This window comes from Typopeltis vanoorti, chromosome 3, assembly GCF_054136105.1.
Source record: "Typopeltis vanoorti isolate ZY-2024b chromosome 3, IOZ_Tvanoo_1.0, whole genome shotgun sequence".
Lineage (NCBI taxonomy): Eukaryota > Metazoa > Arthropoda > Arachnida > Uropygi > Thelyphonidae > Typopeltis > Typopeltis vanoorti.
The window spans coordinates 143,038,619-143,057,959 of record NC_143551.1 but is presented as its reverse complement, the minus strand read 5'-3'; the positions used below and the strand labels follow the sequence as shown (position 1 = coordinate 143,057,959).

Here is a 19,341-nt window from a genome sequence, read left to right as displayed (position 1 = left end):
AAGGCATTAGGAATCATTAATGAAATGATTCATATCGCATATACCATCCTTACCATGGTATTGTATTGTATTGTAATGGCTTTTATAAACGCGGTGTCTTAGCATAATTTTCCTTAGTCTATAGATGTATCTTTATTTAAAATATTTTACATTGGGTGCATAAATTTTAGTGTATTTTCAAAGTTTTTCAGCCTTTCTTAAAATTAATAATAAAATATTAATTTTCAGCAATTGGTTTCCTTTGTTCGGAAAAGAGACAGAAGGGTTCAGGCATATAGAGTAAGTAGCAAAAATTCTCAAAATAGTTAAATGTCAAAAAAGGCTGTGCCATTTTTTGTAAAACTGTGAAATAAATAAATACTTTTTTTTTCCTTGCTGAGCTTTATGGCAATTTCAGTGCATTTAGTTTTGAGATAACTAATTTATTAGCTATTAATAATCTCAACATTTCATCTCATTTTGTCAAAATCATCATCAAAGTTCTAATATGTACTTAAAAGTTGTACAGGATGCTATGATAGTACTCCATGATTATGTTATTACTAACTTTCTATCATTAGTATTCATCCAAATTAGTCTGTCATTTGTCAATGACTCCATTATTGCCAAATGTATTGAACTTCTAAGACATTTCTTATTGCATCAGTCCCATCTTTTCCTCTACCTAGGGATCTTTTTCTTGTTATCAGATGTTTGTTTTGCTATTCTTTCCTATTGCATTTTGATTAAGTACCTATAGCACCTTGTATTAGCTGTGCTCCTTCCTTATATCATCATTTTTCACATGATTCTCATTGACATCATCTATTCACTCTTCTGATTTTTTTTAAAAAACTCATATTTGTGGTGTCAAATCTTTTTGATCATCTTGTCTTTCTAACCCATTTCTCAGATCTCTAAGCTAAATTGGCTTAAACATTGGCTTTCTTGTAATACATGACAGGCGAGTTGGATAAAGGCAATGGGTTTATAGATACTGCTGAATTTTTCAAAAGCTTTTTGAAATAGAATTCCATGCAGGATACTGTATGGAATTCTAATTAGTAAATTGCAGCACACAGGAATGGATATAAAGATGGTGAAGTGGATAAGATGGTGGTTGATGGCAGTTTAATGTGGCAAAGTGTAAGATTACCTGCTGTGTTATTACATTGATAGAACTATTCTCCCGGAAATTGGTGAAGCCAGGGATTTGGGAGTGGTTAGGGAATTAAAATTTAGAGAGAGCATATTGCAAAAGTGACTAAAGCAGCTCATCAAATTATTTATTTACTGAAGAATACCCTGATGAGCAGGTTATTATACCTCTTTATAGAGCCTTATAAGACCCTATCTTGACTACTATGTGCATATCTGATCACCTTGCTTTCTTGGAGATGAGGAGGAGGTGGAGAGGATCCAGAGGCGAGTGACGAAGATTGTGTCAAGTCTGTGGGATATACCATGTGACAGGTTGAAGATTTGTGGCTTACAGAAATTGGTTGACAGGTGGAAAAGGAGTGATATAATTTAGATACAAATTACTGAAGGGTTTTTACCAGATTAATACAGAAGAAATTTTTCAAAATAGCTCTGGCAGTGGAGAACTAGGGGCCATCCTTGGAAATTAAGTAAAGGTGTGGGAAGACTCAATTTTTAGCTTGGAGACTGGTGAATGAGTGGAATAGGTTGCCAGAGTCTGTTGTGAGTGTCATGACTGTGAATGAGTTCAAAGCAAAGTATGATAGATACTTCACAAATGATGGATAATGCTTGGCATGATGTTTAGGGCCTCCCTTGATGAGTCTAAGTACTCCATGCAGTATTCCATAATAATAATAATAGTAGTGCTTGTTGACAGTTTTGGTTAAATTCTTTTATTTCATATAAATTTATTATCTCTGGTTTTCATGCTAAAATTATAACAATTAACTCAGTTTAGTTAACATTTCTGAAGATCTGTACTGGACTTATTTAAAGAGTACAATATATTATTATCTGCATAAAAGGCTGAGCTGAATATATCCAATTTTCATATCCTGTTTAATGCCACTTTCTTTCATAATATAATCCATATAGATGATATTATATAAGATGTATAATATTCCATTTACTTCACAACTGTAGTATTTGAATAACGTTTCTCTTGGTACCTTATCATATGCTTCTTTCTCTTTTCTTTCTTTTTTTTTTAATATATAAAAAACTTAAATAGAAATTTCTGTGATATTCTTATGATTTTTCAACTACAATCAAATTTCACTATAACAAAAGTCTCAACCAATATCGAATAGTACAGCCTACTAATTCTCAGGATGCTGTTCTAAAGGAAATTTACTATAGCATTCTAACCACTGTAAGAAACCATTTCTATGGTCTCTATGAGTTTGCTGTGGTGACATTAGGCCACATTTGTCTCAAAACTTAAATCCAGATTCCTCTTATATTCCCATAAATTTTCATATTCGTCTTAAAGTGAAGATTTGATCTTGACAATCTCTGTTTAGCCTAAACTTGACTTGTTCTTCTCCATATCTTCCACATTTTTTTTTTTAGTCTCTTCTTGAGTATGCTTGCTATATTTTACCTGAGATACTAGTGAAATTCTCCTGTAATTTTCACATTCAGTTTCATTTCTCTTTTTATGGATAGGTATCATTGCAATACCAAAACTTTTATACCTTCATTCTCATTATTGAATATCATGTATTTCAACTTGCTTTCAACATTATGTTTCCAATGTCCTACTTCAGATATTTAATATGTACCCTTGACTTCATTCTTCTTGAATACCTTATACTACTGTTCTGTCACTGCTCATCTCATTTCTGAGATATATATAATTTCTTTATCTTCAGCTTTTATGTCACTTATCATATCAAATTTCTTTTATTGTACTCTTTTCTCCAGTTCTAAGTTTTTTCAGTAGCCTGTATTTCACAGGCTATTGAAATCACATGACTGATGGACAGATATCAAAGAGTGGTTTATGGATGAATTAAGTTCAGGAGAAGGCAAGTAACTAATGGTGTACTACAAGGCTCTATACTTGGTCCTCCATTTAATTTTGTACATCATTTGATATAGGAAATGGTTTAATGGGAAATATTCATTTGTTTTCTGATGATGCATAACCAGGAAGAACAATGATAATAAATGAAGATGATGTAGAGATCTTGCAGGATGACTTAAATAGACTCACAGTATGGGCAAAGGTAAATGGTTCTCAAAATAGTTAAATGTGGCCAAGTGTAAGGTGATGCACTTTGGGAAGAAGAGATCACTACTATGTACTCTGTTGATGGAGCTAAACTACATTTAACTGATGAGGCAAGGTACTTGGAGGTAATTGTAGATAGGATGTTGAAGTTTAGAGAGCATATTGCAAAGATAACCAAAACAGCACATCAGATTATGTGGTTGTTGAAGAACACACTGATAAGCAGGGAGGTTATTGTTCCCCTTTATAAAACTTTAATAAGACCATAGAGTACCTACAAAGCTGATTGCATATCAGCTAGTGTTCGAAGCCAATAGACCTTCAACTTATTCCCTTGCAGAACATTCCATAGACCTGCTGCATCTTTATCACTTGCCTCTGCATCCTATCCACTACTTCTTCACAATGGAATCTAGGTGATTTCATGGGATGAAAAAAAAAAGAGGTGACTTGATAAAAGTGTATAAGTTATTTAAAGGGGTTTTATAGGATTGACACTGAAGGTTTTTTTTCAGCACATGGCAGGAAGGAAGAGAACAAGAGGTTACCCATGGAAATTGTGTAAGAGTGTGGTTAGCAAAGATTAGATTTTTTGGTTGGGCAGGGAAAGGGATGTGTTAATGGGTGGAATGGGTTGCTAGAGGTAGTTGTGAGTACTTTTTCAATGAACAAAAGGAAAGGTATGATAGATATTGTATGAATAATGGGTCTCCCGTGATGAATCTTCTGATGCTATTTAGATACCCATATAATAATAATATTTTGCCACATTTTTGGTATTTATCTTCTGTATTCTTACCAAATGCTTTCCATAACTTTTATAGCTATTTTATATATTTAGTTTTCTTATTATTCTATTTATTTTTTCCCTCTCTTACTCTCTGTGAACTTTGATGATTTTTTCCCCCTCTGTGATTGCTTATTTAACTTCTTTAGTCTCCACCATGAAGTTTATATTTTCTCTTTGTGAACAGCTTCATCACATGACTTCCTGGCTGAGTCAGTCAGTGTTTCTTCAGATTTTGTTCACAATCAAAGCTGCTTGACTTTGATTGATTTTTACACTTTTGTGTTATTTTTCTTTACAGTATATTATTGATATCTATCCTTCTTAAAACTAAACAGTCATCACTTTTTATTTGAAATTCCCTGTACACTTTTCTGTCTGGAATCAGTCTCTAGATACTATCAATAGTATCATAATCAATAAGATTTTTCTTTTTCCTTTTGTTCTCTCCCCCCCCCCCCATGTTCTGAATAGAAATCAAAAAGGTACTTATCATTATTTTTAGCTTTGCTTTTTTCCTCCAGATTTTCTTAAAAAATTTTTATATGTCTGATATTCATTTTTAACTCTGTTGTGTAGATCTCTAGCACTGACTGATTTTTCCTTTTTTTTTTTTTTTAATCTGCTTCTCTAATGACCCAAAGCATTCCTCCATAGCTTTTACTCTTCATAATTGTTTTCCTTAGTAGAAATTTCTATGTGACCATAGGCACAAATGTCTCATTGTGTAATTTTCCATTTTGAAATTTGTCCTCAATATGAAATTACGTTCTATTTGAGATATTTATCTTCGTTTTTAGTATTGATTATTTTAGCTACTACTTTCTTTTCCTGATAATAACTATAAGTAGTTATATTATTATGATATATAACTGCTTACAGTTATTATCAGGATCTTATCTGTTTTATTCATCTTTGTATAAGTATCACTCGTTACTTCAGCATGCTACTTTTCTAATTGTTCTGCCATTTGTACTTCTTTTCTGCTGATACTTCTTACACTATTGCCTATCTTCATTTTTGCTAACTCTGAATTTAAATTTGTTCACGTAGCTGAGATCCAATTTCAATATGCACAACAGAAAAGAATGTGTATTAGAAATAAACTGTGATGCAGTAACTGATTGTCATTCTGTGTGGTCTTATCTGTATTTATGTTTCTCTCAATGCCTAGTAGTGACACTTTATTTTCTGACTTCATTTAAACCTTGAAACATATATATTATTAAGAAAGACCTCCTGGTGAGCAGGAACTCATCAAGGGAGGCTATACTGTTTGCACCAGTGGCAATCCATTCCAGTCATTCATTACCCTATGAGAGAAAAATCTAGCTGTAACCTCCTTCTTGACAGCATTCATTCTCAACTTCCATGGATGTCCTCACATCCTTTCCCCACCTTCCAAAAAATTAAAAATTCGATTTACTGAAATTCTGTATAACTCTCTCAGAAGTTTGCAAGTTTTCAATCATATTACTCCTCTTTCTCCTGTTTGCTAGTGTCTGCAGCCTATAAATTCTCAATCTGTCTTCATAATCAGTATTCCACAATCCTGATATAATTTTTGACACTCTTCTTTGCTCTCTCTCTCCACTGTATCAAAATCACCACAGAAACCAGGAGACCAGACCTGCACACAATGATCCAAGTGAGATCTTATCAAGCTCTTGTAAAGAGGCAAAATGACTTCCTTATCTTTACTTGTCAAGGTTTGGTTCAGCATTGCAATTATTCTCTGAGTTGTATTTAAAATTTTTACTATATGATCCTTGAACTTCAACTGCCTATCTACCAAAACTCCAAGATCCCTAGCCTCATCAGTTTCTTCAAGCATAGTCCCACCAATATAATACAACATTGGATATCTAATCATGCCAAAGTGCATGATGGCTTTGTATTTACTGACATTCATTTTCCCATGCCCACAATTCCAGCCTATTCAACTGCAAATCAGTAGCATTCCTGATTATGCTGCCTATCTTTGCATCATTGACAAATAGCTGTATGTTGCCTGCCAAATCCTTCCCAATATCATTAATGTACAGAGACTGAATAACAGTGGACCAAGCACTGATCCTTGTGATACACCACTGGCTACCTTTAGTCTTGCATATTTACATCCCCCATATACCACTTTTTGATATCTGTCAGTCAGCCATCCTCTTATCCACACTAATATTTTATAATCCAAACCGATATTCTCCAATTTATGCAACGGTCTTCCATGCTGTATTCTGTCAAAAGCCTTAGCAAAATCCAAAAGTATCATGGTGTATCCATTCCCCTTGTCTAGTTCACTGGCAACATTATTATAGAATGTGAGCAAGTTGCTTAAACATGACCTCTCATTAATAAACCCCTGCTGTTCATTGCAAAGCAGAGATTCACTGTCAGCCCATTTCTGAATGTGAGCCCTAACCAATTTTCCAAAATCTTCACCACCACTCCTGAGATACTGATTGGTCAATAGTTATATACATTGGGCTTGATACCAATCTTGTGCAGTGGGATTACCATACATTCTTTTCACTCCTGGGAATCTTCCCTGTTCTGAGACTCAAAATATATAATCTAGTCAAGGGATTAGCCAGTTCACCTGAACACCCTTTTAGCATCCATGTAGATATCCCATCAGTTCCTATTGCAGAATTCTTATTCATTTTGTTCAATAGCTCTAGTACTTCCTCCTCATTCACATGAGTTTCCTCATTACAGTAAAGAGGTAATAGTGAGTTCAATGTTGCATATATCAGGTTCATAGCTTTTAGCAAAATGGCTGCTCATTAGTTGAGCAATCACTTCTGCATCAGTAACCCACATTCCATCTGCATTCAGTAGAGTTATTCTTTCAAATCCATTCTTTCTTTTACTTGCAGCATAAAGTTAGAATTTTTTTGGCTTGTCTTTAAGTTGTAGAGCCAGTTTATTTTCATACTCAGGCAGCTTTCCATACAACACTTGTGACTCATCTGGCCTGCTGCCTATAATTATCATAACTGACATCATCCTTATGCACACAATATTCATTTCATTCCTACAATGTTTATTCTTCGAGCTCTAGGGACACCACATTCTGATATCATATAATTTAAGTATTTTTTAAACACTTCCCACACACTGTGGATATCCTTCCCATCTAATAACTGATACCATGGTAAAGTACCCAGCATACCCTCTCGGATGGTCATAATTTCCTGCTTTGTAGTTCAGCATGTAACTTTTTCTGAACGGAATATTTTTAAACTGTTTCAAGTGTCACCAACCGGAGGCAGAATAGTTACTTCTTTAACTGAAACATCCTCTGACACTATAACCAGATCTAACACTATTTGATCACGAGTTCCTTCTGTCACATTCTGCTTGAGAAAGTTGTCTTGCAACAGCCCAATAAATTCAGTTTCATCATTCTCATACAGTTTCATAGCTACCTAATCAATTTTCAGGTAATTAAAGTCCCCCATTATGATTACTCTTTTCATACCCATCACTAGCAACCAATTCACCAGGTCTATAGCAACACCCCACTATGTATTTAATCTTGTTAGACTCCATCTCATACCAAATGGCTTCAAACTCACTGCCATGTGAAAAACTGTTACTAGTATTGCAATCATAGATCTTAACTCTAACTGGATTCAAGTCATCGGATATCATTGGCAGCATGCACCCTCCTTTCCTGTTCTGTCTATCCTTCCTAAAAATACTGTACCCTTTGCACTCAATACCAGTTAGTATGTCTGCTTGTGATAGCCAGGTCTCACTAATACCTACAATATGAGGTCCCACTATATTAACCAAAGCAACAAACTCTACTCTTTTGTTTCTGATACACTGGGCATTTGTTTACTGACATAAATTACCTGCATCCTCTTTTGTATGAACTTGTCTGTGGTCTGCATAACACAGTTTGAAAATTTGCAAATCACTATTCTTATTTAGTTATTTACTTATGCAGAAATTCTTCACATGCTGGATAGGTCTGAACTGGATGAACACAGAATTGTTCTCTCTTCTTAATCATTTCCATAATAATAATAACCATTCTCCTCATTAACACAGTTATCTAACATTGTTCCTCCTAAACAGATTCTCATGATTCCTTCCATCAGACTTCAGTTTCCCTGACTCTCCATGTTAGGTCTTATATTAATAATTTTTAAGATTCCTGATGCCAAACACATTCAAGTGTAGGCTGTCCCTCTTATGCAAATCGAATCTTCCCTCAAACTCACCACCCACATCCAAAAACTCACATCCATTCTTTCTACACAGTCTATGTATCAAATCATTTGCCATCATAGCCCCTTCTCATTTTTATCATATCGAAGTAATATACTTACTATTTTCATTTTCTCACTCTTCACTCTCACCTCTTCCAACAACCCCTTTCATGTCCTCTCTTATACTGAACTTATCACTAGTTAAGTCATTAGAGTCTACTCTACTACAGTTACGATCTTGTTTACTTTTCTTTTCTGTTTTTCAATTGCTTGCATTATATATTTAATTTTTGCACCAGGAAAACTTGATGTTATAACCCGCTCAGCATTGGATGGTTTTTGGTTTTTCTTAGAGTCACCATACCAAATAGCATTCTCTTTATACTCAACTTTACTTACCAGATTTTTGTTATTATGCACTAACGTTCTTTTTTTTTCTCTTAATGAATCAAGGCTATTTCCACTCATCTCAACTGACTCTGACTAAACTGCTTACTGTTCAGTTCCTTCTCCATTTGCACATCTGGGTACATGGATGCTTGTGAATGTCTTGAGGTGGTAGATGAATCTCATCCCACTTATTGGGGGCCTGAAGTGGCTTGAAAAATTCCACATTTGGTCACTGGAGTAGGGTTTCCATATTTAACTCTTTGCCCGGACATGGTACTAACACTAACATACTATCGATTTACACCATCTCGTGGGTGGGATTAAAAAAAAAAAAATGAGTATGTGTGTGTCCTTACCACCTTCATAATGTACTTGACCTCTTCCTTACAGATAATCCTTCCAATATTGTAATAGTAGTCAGTTCTCTAAACTAATAATAGACTATAATGCAATGCAAGTTTTCTCTCTTACAGAATGCTCTCCCCATTATCATTCTCAAGTCTTACTTACTTGCCAAGTTAACAAAACTGTGATTTCTATTCATTTCTTCCACAGTTTGATTTTTCATTCTCTTGATCTGAATGAAATACTGGCATGACACTGAGCAACAAATGAAAATTTTTTTGTTTCACTTTGAAGTGAAAGTAGTGAGGCTGATTAGTTTCTATTCACTGAATTTCGATATGCTGAATATTGCAGTCATCCACTCAGTTTTTCAGGAATCAAAAGAAATTCTTCCACTTACCTAGCATCATTGCCTTTTTGATTAATAATGAATAAAAATCAGCAATCATATATTGGTGTTACAATTTACTTAAGTACAGTTCTTCCACACAAGAAATGTCCTGGAATAGTTTGCCATATGCTTCATCAAATACACCCAAGTTAAAAGGAAAGAAATACACCTGCCAATGCAGAAAATGGATGTTTAATATGCATACTGCATCCCCATCTCTTTTACATGCTATGCTACAAAGCAATGAGCAAATCACATTACTAAACTGGAAACCCTACCCTAGAGAAACAAACTCAAGCTTTCCATTTTATGGCATTAACAAGCATAGTGCTAGTCTCTTACTGGGCCTTAAAGACATTTATAAACGTCCATTCTCATATGGGATTGGAACTCATAAGTTTTTAGTTGTGGGTCTGAACTCAGCCAACCATGTCCTTTTTTTCAAATTCCTCTTTTGGCTTTAGTGTCATTTCCCTGGTGAGCAACTGCTCATATTGTATAAATCCCAGATATGCATCCCCACAAAAAAAAAAAAAAATGACTTTGTCCAGAAGGATAGTCAAGAATTCTGAGTGTTTTGAAAACAAATTATAAGATAATGTTGTAATTTTGAATGACTGATTCGGCAACTTAGAGCATTGGGAGGAATCATAGAAGTGACACCAGAATTAAAATACTACTGGACCATAATCTTCTCAGTCTAAAAAATCACACATTGCAAAAGCTTTTGTAATGTGTGGTTAAGAATCAATATTTAAGTTTCCTCTTAAATATTGATTCTTAAAAGAATAGAGGGTGGACCTTTTTTTTTTTTTTTTACTAGAGAGGAACTTCAGAATTGCAATGTACTGGAGAAAGTAAGTTGGTTATATATAACCTATAGTAAAGCTGGTTAAGCTGTTACTGATGAAATCAGTATGGAAGTCTTATCACTGGTAAGTAGTTCATTCAGTAAACAAGTAGCATAGATGAATAAAAATATCATGGGTATAACACTAATTTCATCTGTGTTATACCTAAATGCTTGCAAACAGTAATTTGTACATGAATATAATGTTACAACTTAGAAATGTAGAGAGGCTCTTCTTGGAGTTTTTATTATGGAAATACACCATGGAAATGGTGTATCACAATATCACCATAACTGTATATTATGTGTAGTAACATATACTGGATATAATTTTTGATTTCAATGCATATTATGCCCATCTGAATGGAGCAGTTGTTTGTCCATTAGTTCATTTGTGATTATTTATTTTATTTTTTAGACAATTAAGAGCAGCTACTTCACTGTAAGTTGCCACTATGAATAAACTATACAATAAAGTATAATTGTTGTAAGAATAAACATTTTATTAGAGTGGACACTTTTTTTGAGTAGTATAGGTATACTTTAATTTGCTTTTAAAAGCATTAGGACAGTCCATTATCATGAAGTCTAAAATTATATATTTCTGTAACTTGTAATAGAAAATACTGGAAGAAAGGAATGCTGAAAATGCAAGAAAAGTTCAGGAACAACGATTGCGACAAATACAAGAAAGGCATAAGTATGTTATATATATATATATAAGGGTTAATGTTAACAACAGAAACTTGAAATACTTTTGGAGAAAAAAAAGTAAATATTTTTAAAGTATTTTTTATAAGCATTGTTTAAACACAATTAAAATAAATACAAGATTACTTGGAGGAACTCACCTTCTTACCTGTAAGGAATGTGGGGAACCAACAGAAGCTCCTTGTCCACTGTCCAGCTCTATCTTCTAGGGCATCATTTCCCAGATTTTTCCTACGACGGAACACTTCACAAATCCTGAAATTTTCATGGAACACCTTGGTTATTTTGTAATGTATTAATAATTAATTATGGCATAATCATAAAGAGTATTAGTACACTTATGTATACGATGTGGCATGTCGACAAATATAAAATTACATTTAAGTTTAAATTAGTTATCAATCACTGGGGCTAATGAAATCTTGTAGCATATTATAGTTTCCTCAGACCAATATCATTAAATTAATTTGTGCTGATTTTCATTGACATATCCCATTCTGATCACCAAAAATTTATAATATTATTATAAGTACTTACGAACGAATGCAGATTTTTTCTCGTGTGGTAGTTTTCCCCTCCTTTTGTACATCCTGGAGATCGCTTTGTAGGCTGGAGATGGATGAATCACTATCTGTTGCATCACAAACACTTTCAGTAAGAGATTTCTTAATGCCAAAATTAAAAAAAGTCCCATGTCTCTTATTCATATTAAAATTTAAATCTGTAGGTTTATTACTTTTAAAAAATCATGGCACTATGGTTTCGAAACAAGCACTTTTACCCTACAATACGAACTTGTGAAGAAAGTATTCACTATTACTAGATTTGAGAACCAGATACAGACTACCTTGATTTTCAATGGAAAAATTTTCTTTATACTTCCTTGCTGATTGGTCACTAACATTTGCAACACAGATGTTATTTCGTTCAGTTTTGAGAACAGAGGATACGCCGCCCATTTCTGTAATTGGCTTGCAGGCAATTTTTATGACCTGTCATAAACAGCGCTATTCTCTTTCCCGAATTACTTCTATATTTAAAAATATACAACTTGGTCACTGACATCAGAGAACACTTATTCACTTTCTGCAGAACACAATTCAGCTAATGTGAATCAAAGGGAAAATCTAGTTCTCTGAGAGCTAAACAAGAGTGTGTGAAATGAATCGTAAGCATCCAAAAAAATTTCTGAAAAAATTGTGGCAAAAACATGCTATAGTGAGTTCTGATTGAAGTTCTATAGATACAGCTGTTATGAAGAAAATTTACTATAGTGAGTGGTTGACTGTATTAACCTACTTTTTTACTGCAGAACACCTTCTTCTGGAGTAAAGATGTACATCAATTCATGTGAAGAGAACACATAATAAATAAGAAAAGTATTATTGATTGTATTATTTTAGATAATGATATCTTCAGCCAGGTGCAAGATGAACATCATGTTTGAAATAGGAAGTGATTAGCATTTAGTTTTGAGCAGAATAGAAATATGTATCTCATTGAAAATGAAAAATGTGAAAGTTTCTGCAAGGAATTAATAATGATCAGTTTTTAGTCAGATGTGAGCTGCAGAGTCAAATATATGTACTGTATATTATTTGAGAAAGAGGAGAGTTCAAAAACAACATTCACATCTTAGAGACTGAGTGATGATGTCTGAAAAAAGCATTTCACCCAAGGAATTCGGTGATATTATTATCAACAGGGAAAGAGAAATCAGAAATCCAAAATCCATGATGAATTCAAGAAATGAAAGAAGCAGTCCTGGAAAAAAAAAAAAGAAAGAAAGTGATATTTTTTTGGAGAAAATATAAGACAAATCAGAAATTGTTTCATAATAAAAAAAAAAAAAGAGCAAGTTGCGTTTATTTGTTTCACTAAAACTAAAATGCTTTATAACATTTATTATAAAATATAGGCATATATATATATATATATATATATATATATATATATATAGCATTTTAAAAATCATATTATTACTTAAAAATTTAATTTTGATACTTTTCACAAGAATGAATTTATTTTTAATAAATCAGGTTTGTGCTTTAAAAATTCATAAAACTGTATACAATTTATGTCAAAGTTGCATTTGGTATAAATGCATGCTTTCAATGTTGCGATTTTTAATTGGATTTTCTCACTGGTCTACATATTGTTCACTAACGAAAATACTCATTCGGTGGGGGCATTAGATCTCGGGAGATATAAGCAAAATAACATTTTTAAAATGTTTTTAAAAGATGTGTTTATCTGCGAAATATTTAATCAACCAATCTATGTTGGCATGACTCATCATTTTGTCGCCATTCTTCGATCTTTTCACTGGTGACAACTTTTAATACACGAAACTTCATCAAATAGTTTGCTGTCATTTATATTTAAATTCTAGTGACTGGAAATGAACAAAACGTTTCCTCGATCTTTGTCCACAGAGAGATTTCTCGTAGTAGGACCCAATCAAATACTTCCATTTCCATGAAAGAGCTGTCCCAGTTATTTAAATAACTCAGACAGCTGGGATAGTTATTTAAATTGCATCCTTAAATATGTTGGCATCAAATATTCAGTTTACTATTTCAATTCACAAAATAAAAGACAAAATGGCCATTTTAGAAAAATAAATAAATCTAAAGGGACAGAGCAGTGAAATAGAGGATGTATGGTCACGATACATATGCACCTAAAGAATACAGAGAAAATGTAAAAAAAAGAAAAAAAACTTCTAACATCCTCAGAGCACAATTTTTAAAAAATAATTGTGCTCTGGGGATGTTAATAGGGAAATATTAGCTGATTAATGAATTATCATATGTATATGTTCTTGTGTAGTTGTGAATCAATACCATTAAACAGTTAATATGAATTTCCTTAATACATACCTTGTTGTATTATTAATAGTAAATATAATTTAAATCTCTCATACTTCTCCTGCTCCCCCACTGAGTTCTTTCACCAGCATAAAATTACCTAATCACTATTTAAGTACTTCAGCTGTATTCTCTATGATGTTGATATGTCTATCATTTCCATTAACTAATTTTCTTCTTTAGGTGCTATTTCGTAACAGAGTTCAGTGAACAGTTTTGCAAATTTACTTCTGTCTTTCGTGACTCTGATTAAGCTTTATGTTCAGTTTAGTACAGTTTTTATATTGTCTAGCCATGATATTTTTCTTTTTACAGGTTTTTCTCTTTCTTTTAATTATACCTTCTAGTATAACCTGGAGAATGTTGTATTTATGTTTTTTCATTAGATGTCCTAAATAGGCAGTTTTTCTTATTTTCACAATATTGATTAATTCTCAATTTTTATTCATTCTTCAGTACCTCTTCATTCTTCACCTTTTCTGTCCATGGGAACTTGAGCATCCTTCTAAATATCCACATTTCAAAGGCTTCCAGTTTGTTGATTGGATTTGCCTTTAACATCCATGTTTCAACTCCATATAGTAAACGTGACCATACTTCATCATTCGTACTCAGATTTTAATGTTATGTTTAAGTTGTTGTTACATAAAATAGGTTTCATGTCGATATAGACTGTCTTGCAATTTCAGTTCTTATCACGGTCCTAACTTTCATATAGCCAAGATCCCAGGTATTTGCATTTGCTCACTTTTTTGATTTTGTTTTCATTTAGAATTAAGTCCTCTGCCATCAAAAGATTGTTGCTTATTAACATACGTTTTGTTTTGTTTTTTTTGTGTTAATTTTTAGGCCCATTTCTGTGTTTTCTTTGTTGACACGTTCTAGGAGTAGTTGAAGATCTTGAATATTTGTTGTAATTAAAGCAGTATTCATCTGCATAGCATAAGTTATTTATTAATTGCCCATTTATAATTACTTCTTCTTTTCTTCTTACTAAGGCCTTTAGAAATAAGACTACTGAGTATATGTTAAACACAAATGGATGTGGTACACATCCTTGTCTCACTCCTCTTTCAAATTTGATATTGTTTGTCCTGATGTTGTCTGTCTGGATAGATGCAGTCTGGCCCCAGTAGAGGTTTTTAATGATTCTAATATCCTTATCATCTAGGCCTAGTCATTCTAAGATGTTTATGAATTTATTATGCTGGACTTTATCAAAAGCCTTTTTGAAATCAATAGAAATATAATAGGTCAGTTTGTTGTTCTCTGCATCTTTTTGCTAAGATAAACAAAAAAAAGTGCTTCTCTTGTTTCTAGACTATTTCTGAAACCAAACTGAGTTTCATTAATGAAATCATCGCATTTTTGGTATGTTCTGTTATGAATAATTTTTAGGAATATTTTGAGAATCGCTCATTAGGCTAATCAATCTAAAATCATCACAAGATTTTGTTTGTATTAGATTTTTTTTAGGCAGTGCAGTGAAAATTGAGTTCATCCAGTCAGAGGGTAGTTTACAATTATCGTAAATTCTATTGAATAATTTTACAGTTTGATCACTATTACTGTCATTGATTAGTTTAATAATTTCTGCTGGTAGTTCATCGGGTCCACACGCTTTACCATTTCTTGATATGTAAAGATGATAATTTGATCATCTTTACTACGTCAGACTTCAAGATAGGTGGGCCTGTGACTATATTCCTTGAATTTGTTAAGTCTTGTCTATTATCAGAAAATAGTGCCTTAGTGTATTCTGTCCAAACTTGTTATTTTTTAGATGTTTCTAAGATTCTCTCCTTCATTGGTCATAAGCAGCATAGGATGTAGATCTTCAATTTTATTACATTTTTCTTTGGCTTCTTTTATTTAAAATTTTATCTTAACCTGTAACTCTTTATATTTTGTAATATCTTTATGCAGTCTGTGTTGATCCATAAGGGATAAGATCTCAGCATTCATCCAATCCTTCTGCTTGTTAGCAGAAGGATTGGATGAATGCTTCTGCTAACCTATAATCCAGTATTTCTGTACTTATTTTTAATAATTCTTTTAATATCACCATCAACCAATATCACTCCATAATTATCTTTCCTTTTCTCTGGCTGCATAATGGAAGAATTAGCTGAGGTTTTTCTTTGTAGTTGTTATATAACTAGCCATTTTTTTGCTTAGAAAATTAAATATACTTAACAAGGAATTATATTCTTGTTTTTATCTTTTTTAACGTTTGCATGAAAATCTTCATAAGTAGGCTACTTCTCCGTGGATGCAGTTGCCTTTAAATCATCTTATGCCAGTATCCCATAATGCACAACACACATTTATTGCTCATGGATGTGTTATGGTATTTTGTTTACTTGTGTGAGGGCAAAGGATAAAAACAAGAATATAATTTTTTTTATCTTTAAAGGTACCTGTAGCTTGACTATAAACAACAAATGACACAATAACTACAGTAATTAACCTTAATGAAATTAAAATACAGATATTTCATGCTGAAAAAATGACAGCATATCATCAGTGCATAGAAACGAGTATTGATACTAAACACAGTATCCGGTGGGATGAAGCTCGTCTTCTTCATAGAAGCAGTTTTAAATATGAACACCTTTTCAAAGAAAGTTATGAAGCCCTTTTACATTGCCCAAATCTGAATCAGAACCAAAAGTTTAGAAGATTCTCATTTTATGTAACCATCAAAAATAATTTTAATATTATTAATTTATAGCACATGGCAAACCATTTTTAATTAGTAAACCAGTTGTTGTTTGTACCGTGTTTTCCATTTCTTTGATTTGCTTGTTTCTACATATTGATGATGTATGTCAATTTCAGTATGAAATATCTGTACTTTAATTTCATTAAAGTTAATTACTGTGGTTATCTGTAATTTGTTGTTTTAATATAATTTCTTGTCAGGTATATTTTATGTAACTGATTGCCTTCCACCTACTACTGTCTCCATGGTGTCTTCTTCCTTTTGTTCTTACAGAGTACCTGATTAATTTCATATTCACCTATTTTCCACCTACCTTATTTAATTTCTTGACCAGCTATGTCTGAATATATTCAGACATATCACCAAATTCCTGATATGTATCCTAAGGGAGTGTACAGGATATTGTGATAGTACTATACACTAACTTCGGATTGACAGTTTTCCTCCAAATTAACCTGTTATCAAGACTAATATTATCAAATCTTATATTTCTGTCTTCTAAAACACTTTTTGCCTTTTTTTGTGACAAAGAACACTTGTTTTGTTAATCTTTCCTATCTCATTCTATTAAGTGACCACCTGACATTAGTTTCACTAACGCATTCCTGGATACTGACAATGTCAAGTTCTTTCCTAATATCCTCATTTTTAATACGATACTGCCATTGATGCCATCTGTTCACTCCCCTAAGCACTCCCATATCTGTTTAATCTAGTCTTTTATCAAGTGTTTTATTTCTTACCCAGCTCTCAGATGCATAAGTTAAGCTTGATATATACAGCCAGTTTGGTGTATTGATTAATTTCTCTTTTATTTCATACAAATTTATTCAGTTGACTTTCTGCCAGCTTGACTAATTCTGTTGCTTATTTCCATATTTAATTGGCCAATTTCACTAAAAATTGTGCCTAAATAAAAACTTGTTCTATAGGTTCGCCATTCAGGATAAAGTTGATGTTTTCAGAGTTTCTGCCTATTTTCATTATCTTGGTCTTTTTAATGCTGATTTTCATACCAAATTTATTACAGCAGTTATTCAATTCAGTCAGGGAATCCTGCAGACCTGTCCTGGATTTATTTAGGAATATAACATTATCAGAATAAAGTCAACAGCTGAGATTAACATCTCTAGTTTTGATATCAAGTTTAATACCACTTTCGTTCATATTGTTATTCATATAGATGATTAATAACAGTGAGGATAATGTGCACCCTTGTCTCACACGTGATTTAACATCAAACCATCTTCTGTAACTCATTCAGAATAATTCTAACAACTGACTTATAACTCAATTAAGAGACTAAGTCAGGGGTCTCAAACTCAAATTGCATGTGGGCCGAATTCTGCCCCGTCAGCTGTGAAAGCAGCTGAAGGTGCAGAATTTTTTTTTAACAAAATGAGAGTGAATATATATATATATATATATATATATTGAACCATGCTTACCCCTAATATATGGATACCACCCCTTTATAACCTTTATAATTATGAAACCCTTTTATAGCCTTTATAATTTTCCATACCACTTCCACTGGACACAATGTACTCTGGCAAAAAACGACGATGTCATACAGAAAACAACAGTTATATATGAAAATTTAAAGAAGCTGCTGATATGCTAAAAAACCCAACCCAATGCAATAAAAATCAAGGTTTAATTCTCCGTCAAGTGTGGTCAACTCTAATAAAAAATCTACTCAATCTGAGCTCGGACTGTATGAACGAGAACAAGAACACGTGACATCGTCCAGTATTGTTCAACGTCAATAACGTTTTATATCTACATTCTGTTATTTGAGTTTATGAATAGCCAGACGGTTATGATTTGTATTTATTAATTCTCTTGTTTAAACTTTAAGTTATACTATTTACCCCCTGAAGATGTAAATCCTACGATTTACGAAACTTGTCGGGAACTATTATTTCAGTATTTTGTATAACTGAAATCACCGAAATATATCTTTTTTCATTTATTGAATCAAAAAATCGTTTTAATACAGCTCCTTGACTTAACCACCTCACCTCGTTATAATAAATCATTTCTCCGTACTCACTTTCAATTCAAGCAATGCAATTCTCGATGATTCGGAGCTCGTCCACGGATAAAGTTTACTGTTTTAGTTACTGTTTCCATTACATCATTATCCATCTGCAAACTTTTGACACAAAGTGCTTCTTGATGAATAATGCAATGTATAGTGCAAAATTTATTCTGAAATTTTTCTTCTTTCACTATATTTCTTAATTTTACCGCTACTCCATTTTTTTTACCAACCATAGCAGCTGCACCATCACTTGCAAATCCAACCATTTTATCCCAACTTAATTTATGTTTATCTATTACAGTTTTTATTTCAGAAAAAATATCCTGTGCACCAGTTTTTCCTTTCATAGGAATTATTTCCAATAATTTCTCAATTACTTCAAATTCATCAGTAACACCTCGTACTGTGATGTCAGTACTCTCATCAACTGCTATTGAGAATGCTGCAAAATCTATATTTTTTTCTTTTAACTGACATCGTAAATCACTAGCGATTTAGTTAATACGTTCTGCTACCATGTGTTGGCTGACAAACTATTATTTTTAAATAATTGTTGTTCTTTGTCAGGACAAAGAAGTTCAGCAGACTTAATCAAACAATCTTTAAGGAATTTGCCATCAGTAAATGGTTTTGATCGTTTTGCAGTGATGTGTGCGAGAGCAAAACTTGCGTGAACTGTTGCTTCACTGGATTTATTTGCTTCAGTAAAAAAATTTTCTTGTCGTTGTAAACCAGATTTCAGAAACTGTAACTTTTCTTCCCTCAATTTGCCTTCCAACATTTCAAATTTTTCTTCATGATTCGTT

The 19,341-nt window shown here is 32.8% G+C and overlaps 1 protein-coding gene across 2 annotated transcripts in view; it reads left to right on the top strand.

The window, feature by feature from the left end:
• Positions 1-19,341, top strand: part of LOC150108623 (dnaJ homolog subfamily C member 21) — a 308,358-nt gene that overhangs the window by 177,716 nt on the left and 111,301 nt on the right. For both annotated transcript variants that reach the window (XM_090416082.1, XM_090416083.1), the window contains 2 exons: positions 229-279; positions 10,803-10,882. In XM_090416082.1, the coding sequence (XP_090272208.1) occupies positions 229-279; positions 10,803-10,882 (131 nt within the window). The remainder of the gene's footprint in view (positions 1-228; positions 280-10,802; positions 10,883-19,341) is intronic.